At 36.7% G+C, this 12216-nt stretch overlaps 1 protein-coding gene across 1 annotated transcript in view; it reads left to right on the plus strand.

Moving 5' to 3' along the window:
* ADAMTS18 (ADAM metallopeptidase with thrombospondin type 1 motif 18) overlaps positions 1-12216 on the plus strand; it is a 165699-nt gene that overhangs the window by 109858 nt on the left and 43625 nt on the right. The window contains exons 12-14 of the mRNA XM_074286587.1: positions 4299-4429; positions 4756-4879; positions 7825-8069. Of these exons, the coding sequence (XP_074142688.1) occupies positions 4299-4429; positions 4756-4879; positions 7825-8069 (500 nt within the window). The remainder of the gene's footprint in view (positions 1-4298; positions 4430-4755; positions 4880-7824; positions 8070-12216) is intronic.

The following is a 12216-nucleotide window of genomic DNA, read 5'->3' on the forward strand; positions in this document are numbered from 1 at the left end:
CTGAAGGACTTATGATGAAAAATTCTGTCCATACCAAGAGAAAGAACAGATTATTTCTGAAAACAGATTGAAGCATAAAAGAAAGAAACAACTTAGCCAAATTAATCAGTACCTCAACTCAGTTTGACAGTGTATTCCATCCTTCACACCTGTAGTCCCCTTGATCTAGCAAAGAGGGAGAGATGTTTTCTCATGTGTTCTTCAGAGCAAAGCTTCAGTCATTATAGGTACACAGTTTTCAGTTTCTTGAGGACATTTTTCAATAACAATTCACATTCTGGAAGTCAAAGGCAGTACAGAGGGATGGGTTTTAAACATATAACAATGTTTGTAGCAGGGTTTTTTGTGGTAGCAAAAATACTGGAAAATAGAGTTGCTCATTAATGGAGAATACCTGAACAAACTGAGGTAATAATAATGATGATATTAATAGCAGCCAGCATTTATACAACACCAATCATATTCTAGACATTATACTAAGCATTTTACAAATAATATTTAAATGAAATCATCACAACCACCTTGCTTGTAGGTAATTATTGTCCCCATCTTACAATTGAGGAAATTGAGGCAGAGAGTATCTTGTTTAAGGTCAAACAGTTAGTAAGTGTCTGTGGTCAGATTTGAACTCAAGCGCATGAATACTATTTCACTTTAGTTGCTGGATCATAAAATGACAAATATAAAGAATTCTGAGAAATTTGGGAAGGCTTGCATGAATTGATATAGAACAAAGTAAGCAGAAATAAGAGAAAAATTTGTGCAAAGATCATAGCAATGTAAAAGGAAACAAAAAGGAGAAGTAATGGAACTAGAAATAGAATATTAATATGAGCTCTATATGCCAAGTGAGGTGTACATTGGTAGACATGACTGTTTGTTTTGTTTTTGTTGCTTCTGTATTTTTTTAATAATGGAGGGTTACATTGGAGATTATGAGATCATTAAGAAGTGACAAGATATATATATATATATATATATATATATATATGTACATATATACATATGTATGTGTATATATATATACATGTATGTGTGTTTTTTAAAGAAATTAATAAAATATATTTTAAAAAAACTTGATTGTTCCTTTGCTAAAATCTTCTGAGTACTAAACGTCTTTGCCTTTCCTGTTGGCACCAAATCTTGCAATTTCCTTATCTCAGCATCATATATGTCAGTGTCTTGAAAGAATGATTGAAAAGGTGCATATTAAAGCCTGTGCATCAGGCACTGTGTGGAGCGTAGGTAGTAAAAAGAGAGAGAACAGGGCAAATAAAGGAACAGTAGTCACGGAGAAGAATGTTTGGATTGGAAAGTCACAGGGATGGTGAATGGAGCTAGAGAGCAATTAGTAGGCATGTCCTGGAAAGGAATGGTAGAATTGCTAGTATGAATGCTCCCAGAGCTAGAGAGAGAAAGACAGGAAGATAAAGGAATAGAAAAAGAGTGCTCATATGACAACATGATTTAAAGATGGCTAGAGAGCAGGAGATAGTATTATGGGTTTGGATCAGAGAAATTATATCAAACTTAGTAATCAGGAGCACAGGACTCCAAAGTAAGAGCTGGAAAGAAAGGTAAGATATGAGGAGAAAAGATATGAAGATGCCTGAAGAACCAATGAGGCACTAAGTTTTTTGAAGACAAGGTTTTCTTTAAACTTCTTTCCTTCATAAAAACACAAGTCACAGAAATGACTTTCTGGATGGATAAGATGTCTTTTTTTTTTTAGCCTTCTTCAAATGTTTTCTATCATTTTTATGTCCTCAGTTTCATGGATTTCTAAGATGAATATCAACTTTCATTAAAGCCTCCTTTGATGCCTTCTCCTGACAGGGAGATAATGATGGATATAGCTTGAGATGATGTAAATAATTTTTTATTTGGAATTGGAAGAAACATAGTTTTATATTTTAGATCAAATGCTTTATTAGCTGTGACTATGAGCTAATTATTTAGTTACTTAAAGATTCAGTTTCCTCATCTGTGAAATAAGGAATACACTTGTAGTATTTACTTTATAGGGTTGTGGCAAGTGTTTTATCAACCTCAAATTATTGCAGAAATTTATGTTATCATTACTTTTAAAGGCCGTGTCAGTGAAGTGTAAGCAGGTCTTTACAAAGCCCAGCACCTTTCCCTAGAGTATTAGAATCAGACTTTAATGGGGAAGAAGACATATCATTGAGATTAGCTACCAACCCTTAGAGAGTAGTAAGGATGGTGAGGTGGTGAGGATAGTTAAAATATAGAATATGAGGAATCTATTGAAAAGTTGGATTTTTTTGGCCTGGAGAAGGCAAGACTTAAAAGGAACTACATTTCCTTTTCTGTCTTCTTTCCTTAGAGGAAAGATTCGATTTATTCTGCTTAATCCCAGAGGACAAAACAAAGAACAAGTGGTAGAAATAATGTCTGAGGCTATTTTTGGCTCAATTGAAAGGACAGTTTCCTAACAGTCAGAGCTGTTAAGCTATGGAATGGGTGCATGAGGCATTAAATACTCTATTGCTAGAGGTGTGCTCAATCAGGAGTTGGATGACCACTTACAGGGTAAAAGAGTCTTAAGAAAAGTAGAGTTGAAGGGACCTTAGAAATCAGATATTTCAAAGTCCCTTATATTATATTCCCACCAGTGTGGGAACAGAAAGGCTTTTATGAAGATGTTGAAAGTTTTTCCTAAAACTGAAATATATGACTGAAGTTTTCTTCATACAGTAAGCCAATCAGCAACCCCCATTCAAAATGAAGATCTTGCGTGTATACCTGATATCTGGTATCTGGAGGAGTGAGAAGAAATCTTAGAGCCTCAAATTTCAAATATTGTCTTAGAACATTGAACATAGATTGTTAGGGTTGGAAAGAACTTTAGAAACCATATGATCTATTCTTCATCTTTTACAGAGGGGGAAATTGAAGGCCAGTGAAGAGTCAAAAAATTTGTTTCTGACAGAATCAAGACTGGAACCCAAGATCTTAGACTCCTCACTCACAGCAATCTCTCTATAAATTATTTATTTTTCATTTATTTAGCCCCACTCTGGGGTCATTTCCCTAAATCCCACTAACGGTGGTGAGCTAAGTTCCTAGAGGACAGTTGATTACTCTTCTCAGAGTTTTTTTGGTGTGGTCCTGGAGGTTTCTAGTATTATCACTCTAAAGCTTCTACCCATGTGTTTCCCTTTAAATTAGCCAGTAAAATCAATTAGCTTTTAGAAAAGATATTTACTAGGAAAGTATATCAAGAATATATCCCGACTCCTGGTCTTGGAATGTTTTTCTACTTCATGGAAGCCTCAGCAAATAGGGATTGGTACTTTTCAAGAGCTCCTACTTGCTACTTCTTTCCAGTTTGGGATTGGGGCCGGAGGTGTTATTCTCTAAAACTACCTTTATCCGTAGGTGACTGTCTCTCCTCTTCACTGCAGCCATTCTGTATCTCTTCACCACTACTCTCCTGGTAGCCACATTATCACCTTTGGTCGCTAATCAGACCTCTGATGAGATCTCTAGATCTCCTGAATTCACAAAGTTGATAACTAGACATATCCACCTTGGAATGATCATTTACCTAAAATTTGGAAAGAGCCAACAACATAGATAATGAATATGACCATGTGCTCACAGCTTCTATAGCTCACAGCCACTCTTCCCTTCTCCCTCAGAAGCATAAAACAATTTTGCATCCTTGAAGCCACAAATGAGAGTGAGGGATTGGAGAATTATACCTTCTGTGTGTATATTCAATTCCCACTCTGTAACTCCCATGTGAATCGTTCTAGCTCAAAGTCAGTTAAAAGACATTTTATCATTATATAGTATCATCACTTATGCCCAGAAAATGCTTCCCAAGATTTCTATAAGATTGGATTAGAAACAAGTAGAGAGCATCTGTGCATGGCCCTGTGGCCATGCTATATCTCCACCCATACTATCCTTATAATTTTATTTTTGAGTTACTCTTTGTATTCTGACATTTTATATAAACATCTAGGAGGTACAATGAATAAAACATCTTGAACTTGGAGTCAGGAATACTTGAGGAAATCCTGCCTCAGATACTTTATGCAAATCTGGACAAGTCCATTGACTTCTCTCAATAAAATGAAGATGGTAGCATCTACCTCACACCTTAAGGTGCTATGTGTATTCTGGGTAACTGTTAGACTGCCAAAAACTTTCAGAGAAGCATGCGTGAGCTTGGTCTTGATAATTCCTAGTGCATGAGCTGATTTGATGACTTACAGCTTAAACTCATGGCATTTGTTCTTGACTGTTCTCTCTCTGTTTGCTTTCAGAGAAGGATAGATGCAAGCTTTACTGCAAGGCTGAAAATTTTGAATTTTTCTTTGCAATGTCTTCCAAGGTGAAAGATGGCACTCCTTGTTCCCCAAACAAAAATGATGTTTGCATTGATGGCATATGTGAGGTGAGAAAGCATATACTTGCTTGAGGTGCACAGGATTATGTGTATAGCCTTATACACATAAGTTCCCAGTTGGAGTTGGGAAATCTGTGTTCAAACTACTTCCCATTTCTGGGCCTCAATTTCCTAAAGTTTTAAAATGAAAATGATAATGCTTATTTTTGTGAGGAACAAATGAGATAAAGGACATATAAAGAACAATTTGACCATAAAGTGCTAAATGTATCAATTATTATTTTCACCAAAATCACTATGAATTTAATATAAAAATATTTGGCAAATGCATCATTTCTTTAGCCTTTGAATTTTGTCTTTTTTTTTTATTATAGCCAGTAGGATGTGATTACAAACTGGGCTCCCAAGCAACTCTGGATGCTTGTGGAATTTGCAAAGGAGATAATTCAACCTGCAAGTTTTATAAAGGCTTGTACCTTGATCAGCATAAAGCAAATGGTAAGATAAGGTTTCTTTCTTTTTTTATTAAATCTTTTTGTTTTCCATAACATATTCATGGATAATTCTTTGACATTAACCCTTGCAAAACTTTGTGTTCCAATTTTTCCGTCCCTTCCACCACCCTCTCCCCTAGATGACAAGTAGTTCAATATATGTTAAACATGCTAAAAATATATGTTGAATCCAATATATGCATATATTCATACAATTATCTTGCTGCACAAGAAAAATCAAATCAAACCGGAAAAAATGAGAAAAATTGAAATGCAAGCATACAACAACAGAGTGAAAATGCTATGTTGTGAGCCACATTCAGTTTCTACAGTCCTCTCTCTGGGTATAGATGGCTCTCTTCATTAAAATATCACTGGAACTGGTCTGAATCATAAGATTTCAATCAGTAGTTCGCCTTGTATCTGTTTTTCTTATTGGAAAACAAATTGGGATCCTTTGCTAGCCTACGAAGGGAATTAATGAGTAGGGATAGGATAGCTTTGTGCCATAGAGGCAATAATGGAAGCTTACAGGATGTCAAAGCTAGAAGAAACTTTAGGAAATAAACATAAAATATTAGAGGTGAAATGGATCATTACGCACAAACTATTGCTTTTCAGTGCTTAAAAGAAATCTGGACGCTAAAATGTCAACACTATGTAAGTAAAAGGAATATTGACTTATCGTACCACTTACTTGGAAAAAGACTAATAACTATCACTTCAGAAAGTAAAACTATTGATCATTTATTTATTTATTTGGTATATTGTAAAGAGAATAATGGACAGGTTATGTATGCACTTGAGTTTAGTGGACAGAACACTAGATTTGGAGTATCTTTTTTTAAATTTGCAGATAACAGATGGAATAGCAAATTCTTTGGAAGACAGTTTCAGGATCTTAAAAAGACTTTGACAAATGAGACTATACAAGCTACTACTCTAGTGTAGGCTCTGGATCTCCATTCTCTGCCAAACCCCCTATCAAACTGGTCTTCCTAAAGCAAAGATCTATCCATGTCCCCCCTACTTTTTTGTCTTCCACAATCCTCAGGATTAAGTATAAAATCCTCTCTCTGAAGGACCTTTCATAATCTGGCTTCTTTCTACCTTTTCAATCTTCTTACACTTTACTTCCTCTCCGTGTATTCTGGGTTCCAGTGATTCTGGCCTCCCTGGTGTTCCTTACACAAGATACTCCATCTACTGACCAAAGACGCCTTCAATGGCTGTGCTACAGGCCTGGAATTCTCTCTTTCCTCATCTCTGCCTCCCATCTTCCCTCGCTTCCTTTAAGTCTAATCTAAAATCTCATGTTCTACAGGAAATCCTTCTCAAGCCCTTTTAATGTTAGAGCCATCCTCCTGTTGATTATCTCCAATTTATACTGTATGTATTTTGTTTGTACACAGAAAGTGAGCTTCTGGAGAACAGGTCTGCTTTTTGATTTTTTTATTTTTTTTTTGTAATACCAGTGCCTGGTATAGTTCCTGGCGCATAGTAAATAATAAATAAATACTTGTTGACTTGACTTGTTGACAGACTGAAAATCTAGAATTTAATGAGATGAAATTTAATAGAGGGAAGTATTTAGTCACAGGGACCATAAGTTTTAGAAGTTCAGGTTAGGGATGTGGAAACTAAGACCAAGAGTAGTAAAATGACTTGCCTAAAGTCACCTTGGTTATAAGAGGCCAGGGTGAAATTTGAATACAGGTTCTCTCTTTCTGCTCTATCTGGCTTCAAGTGTAAGATGAATATAACCAGATAACAGCTCTTTTGAAAATGAATATGAATTTAATTGAGGGTGTGAAACCAAAAATAGAAGCCAAAAAATCTAATTTAATAGTAGGATGAATTAATGAAAGAATGAGAGAGGTGATATTTGCACTCTGCTTCTTCTCTCCCAACTGTTCCTCAAAAATTGTGATTATTTCTGGGCTCCATATTTGAGAAGGTCATTAGTAAGCCATGGCAACAAACAGGATGAGGAAGAGGAATGGAGGCTATGTCATACAATGATTGGTTTACAGAACGGGTGGTATTTAGCTTGAGTTGTGAAGATGTATGTATGTGGGGGCCTGTGAGGTAGGGGAAGACATCTGTCTTAAAATATATGAAGAGCTCTGGTATGAAAGACGGATTGGATTGTTCTGCTTGATATTCATCCCATTATAATGTAAACTTCAGAACAAAGACTGTTTCAGGAGCAGCAGTAGATAGAGCACCAGCCCTGAAGTCAGGGGGACCTGAGTTCAAATCTGGTCTCAGATACTTAAATACTTCCTAGCTGTGTGACCCTGGGCAAGTCACTTAACCCCAATGCCTCAGGGGGAAAAAAAAAAAAGACTGTTTCATTTCTGGTTTTGAATCAGTAGAATCTGACGCTGTGCCATGTATGTAAGAGGTACTTCGTGAATATTACATTGAATCTAACAGAACTGAAGGAAGTTATGAACCATCAGCGAAAGTTTCAATGATGTAGATTTAGGTTCAATGTGAAGGAAAACAGCCTAACAGAGATTCCCAAAGGAAACATGGTTTGCCTTCATAGGAACTAGTTCCTCATCCAAGGACACAGCTTTCAACTGAAGGCTAAATGAAAATTTCTCAGGAAAGTAGAGGGAATGGCCTAGATGCTCTCTGAGGTCTCTTGATTCTCTGATTTTGTGATTCTCTACTCATATGACTTGTCACTTGATCCTTCTGACCCTCAGTTTACTCAACTGTATTATGGGGTTAACAATGCCTACCCTATCTCATGGGGCTGTCGTGAGACTCAAATGAGATTATTTACATACAGTACTTAAACAACAAAGAATAATTGTCATTGCATCATTGGATATTCATCTTTAAAATATTAAGCAGAAATGGTGGTGAGAATGAATTGTTTTGTTTTACTATGACAGCAGAAAACAACAAAAAAGATGTTTAATTTCTTTCTTTTAGAATATTATCCAGTTGTAACCATCCCAGTGGGAGCACGCAGTATTGAAATACAGGAATTACAGATATCCACAAGTTATCTTGCAGTTTGCAACCTGAATAAAAAGTATTATCTCACAGGAGACTGGACAATTGATTGGCCAGGGGAGTTCCAATTTGCTGGGACTGTGTTTGATTATCAGCGTCCTGTGAACCAACCTGAACGTCTGTATGCAGCAGGACCCACAAACGAAACATTGGTCTTTGAAGTAAGCCTCTTCTATTAATTCTGATTTTTGTGTTTGCTACAAAATCAGCCTGGGCAGCTATCATTCTGCATCATGGCTCTAAGAGAGATTAAAGGCTGAATAAAAAACAAAACTGGTCTATGATTCTATTCTGGATTGATAAGGCTTCCCATTATTCCATCTGGAGTTCAGGTTACTTTATATGAGCTCAGGTTCTGTCAGAGATAATAGATTGGTCAAATGAATGCCATCATTCATTGGCAAGTGTTCCATTGTTTGGAAGAGAGACAGTAATAATTGTGTCCCTTAGTTGATGAGTGGACCTCACAAAGTTCTTTGTGACTTTCATACAGTTATTTCAATTCTTTCTCATCATACTGCACTGATGAAAATAACATTGAATATTTTTGGATCCAAAAGTTTCTGTTTGATGTGTGGTTATCCCTTAAATGGGGTTCTCAGTTGTACATACTTCTTAGGCAGTGGCCAATATAGCATCAGGCATTATGGTACATCCCTAGAGGAAAGAGAATTGAACTAGGAATCCAGAGTCCTGGCTCTCAACAGGGATGAATGTAGAATTATGGTGATCATGGATTTAAGCCTTGGGGGAAGGGTGTCCTTGAGGCAATCTAGTCCAACTACTCATTTTTAAGATGAGGGATTTGAGGCAAAGAGAAGTAAAACAAATGCTCAATATCATGCTGCAAGTAATTGAAAGAGATGGGATTTTGGAATTCTTGAATATTGAAGTGGTACATATGGCAAAATTAAGGGTAGGGTTGTTTTTTTATTGTGGCTGAAGTGGGGTAAAAGAATAGGTCATGAGAAGTGAGTAGTTTGAGAAATTGAGTAATTGGAGGGTTTGAGTTGCCCAGGTGTCAGGGCAAGAGTTGGGGAAGAGAGAAAAACTGCAATTCAGGAACTGAACTCATTGTGGAAGGAAGGAAGGGTAGCCTGAAGATCCATAGACAACAGCTTCAGAGATTTTAATTGAATGGCAGATATGAATTGTATAAATCTCAAAGGAGGAAAGGTTCTTGAGTGATGGAGGTAAGGCAACTGGAAGTATCAATGGGGAAAAAAGAAGTATTCTAACTTCTCCACCTCAACCAGTTATTTAAGAAAAAGAAGTGAAGATGCAATCAGTATTAGAAAGGATACCTGGCACATAGTAAGTGTTATGACTATATTTGTTGTTCTCATCAGTTCTCAGGAATTTAATGGTATCTCTTTGCAGAGATTCTCAAATCTACTTATCATGTCCTAATCCCCCTGCTGATCACCAATCTTGTGACTCTGCTTGGATGTTCAGTACTTATTTTAAAATCAGTTTAAGTCCAAAATAGAACTCATTACATTTTTCCCTAAACCTTTCTCACTCCTAACTTCCTTATTATTGTGAAGGGTAACATATCCTCCCAGTTTATTAAGTTCAAAGCTTGCATGTTATCTTTTCCTCTTCACTATCTCTTATCACCATAACCCACCTGTTGCTTTTATCTTTGCAACATCTCTCAAATATTCCCTTTTCTCTCCTTTGAGACTACTACCACCCTGATGTAGCCTTATCATCTCACTCTTGGACTATTAAAGTAGCCTGGTGGTGGGGATAGTGGGTGGTCTTTCTATCTCAACTTTATCCCTACTCCAATTCATCCTTCATTAAGCTACCAATGTGATTTTCTGAAAGCATAGGTCTGATTTTATCACACACATATTCCCACCCTCATTCAATAAGCTCCTTTCTCTCCCCATCATCTCCAGGATCAAATACAAATGCTTCATTTGGTGTTCAAAGTCTTTTATAACCTGCCACCTCCTATCTGTCTAGTCTTCTTATACCTTACTCCCTAATATGTTTTCTTCTATTTAGTAACACTGGTCTGGTCTCCTGCCTCCTCTGTGAAAAAAGGCACTATATCTGTCATATCGGAGCATTTTCTCTGGTTGTCTATCATTCTTGGAGTGTTCTTCCTCCTCATTTCTGCCTACTGGCTTCCCTGGCTCCTTTAAGTCTCAACTAAAATCCCTTCTCCTACAAGAAGCCTTTCTTAAGCCCTCTTAATTCTAGGGTTTCCCCAATTTTAATTATTTCATATTTCTTCTGCATATAACATGTTTGTGCATGTTTGTTTCCTTGACTCTCCCTTTAGTTCGTAATCTCCTGGATCATAGCAACTATATATATTTTTTGCCTCTTTCTTTGTATCCCCACTGCTTAGCACAGTGCCTGGCACATGATGGGAATTTAAGTGTTTATTGATTAACTGCTAAGCCCTAGGGATATAAAAATAAAAGATATTCTATTCTCTCAAAGAATTGCAGGCAAATGAGATAGATAACATGAAGACAACTATGTACAATAAACAGATCCTTCTTTAGAAGTTTGCATATATTACAAATGGTGATATTACCTCTTGCTAATGAGCAGAGTAAGATTGTAAACAGAGAGTTGGGAGGGGAATTGGTAGCATCACATTCAAAAGCATGTTGATTGGTTTGAGTTACAGCTAGAAGAAAATATCATCAGAAGGGTCTGAATCCCTGACTCACCTTTTTGGGTTTTTTGTTTTGTTTTGTTTTGTTTTCTGAAGCCAAAAGACAATTACAAAGTTGGAAACCAGACCTATGAGGATCATAAAGAACTGGGACTTTTAGCCTGTAGAAAAGCTTCATCAGATAGCTTAATGGAGATTGTTTGGCTAATTCAGTTCCCACTGATTACCTTGACTGAAGATTGATTAAATAGAACTGAAAGATAACATATCTTCCTAATTTGGGAAATGGAAAGGCTTCCTGGAAGAAGGGAAATTGAAGCTGGACCCTGAAGGATAAATAGAAAAAAAGAGAATGGCATTTGAAGCGGAGGGAATATGTGCAATGGCACAGAGATTGAAAAGTATTTTGTTGTACACAGGCAACAAAAAAGCATTCCAGTTTGGCTAGAGTTGTGTACATGAAAAGGAGTAGGCTGGGTTGAGACTGAAAAATTTTGGAAGGGTGGAATTGTGGAGAGCTTTGAATGCTGAGATGGGAAGCTTGGACATTATCCCACAGACAGTAAGGAATTACTGAAGGGTTTGAGCACAGGAACGATAAGATCATTTATGTACATAAGTTTGATTAATAAAGACAGACAGTTGCAGTTTGGAAGGGCAGAAAGACCTAGCATTTGGAAGTCTAGTGGCCTGGCTATTTTTATCTCTTGGAATCACTTTGGTTGATCACTTTAATATTTAAATTACATATTATTGTTTCTGGGGGAGTTGACAAATTCCTTAAAGTGCCCACATCACCCTGGGTTCCTTGGTCTGAGAGGTTTGGGGAACGTCTAAATGACTTTAAACAGAAACCTAATTTTTCCCAACCACAGCATATCAATGTCTAAGGTATCCATGGCTTCCAATCTAAATAAAGCTCAAATGACTTTCTGTACCAGAAATATGGATGCTACCAAAATGAAAGCTTTGTGAGCCAACACTCTTCTCTGTGTTTAGAGTGTCTGATTTGTATTTAGAAGGATGCTGATAGCAGTGTTGAAAATAGACTAAGATGAGATATGAAGGTCCTATATACAACTTTTTTGCCTTTTTGTGTCTGTGTGTATTTCTATTTATGCATTGTATACAGCTGCTAAGTTTGGAAAAAAAGCTGTCTGAGGGAAAGATGATTGGGATCATCTCATCAGTAGTTCATTTTTCTCTCTGGGTGTACACATGCCTGCTTGTTTGTGTAGAAATGTGCTATTATTGAAATGAGACAAATTATCATTCCCTTTAAATCAACTGCTCCTTCAAATGTGAATTTGTAGTCTGAATTATTTTTCATGGTTCCATCTCCTCCATCATTACCTTTTCAACTAATCAGCTATCAAGTCTTATTGATTATACCTTCACAATATCTCTCTTATGGATAAAGAGATATCCTTCCTCCTTCCCAATTTCAGGCTCTCATCATATCCTCTCTTCTCTACAATAGCCAGCTGGTCTCTCTGCCTGTAATTTCACCCCTTTCCAATCCATCCTCTGCACAAATGCCAAAATAATCTTTTTGAGACACAGATTTGACCATATCACTTCCAAGCCAAAAGATTTTCAGGAGCTCATTGCTGTCCTTGAGATAAAATTAAAAACTCTTCAACCAAACATTTAAGCCCCTTTTCCAC

This window comes from Sminthopsis crassicaudata, chromosome 2, assembly GCF_048593235.1.
Source record: "Sminthopsis crassicaudata isolate SCR6 chromosome 2, ASM4859323v1, whole genome shotgun sequence".
Taxonomy (NCBI): Eukaryota; Metazoa; Chordata; class Mammalia; order Dasyuromorphia; family Dasyuridae; genus Sminthopsis; species Sminthopsis crassicaudata.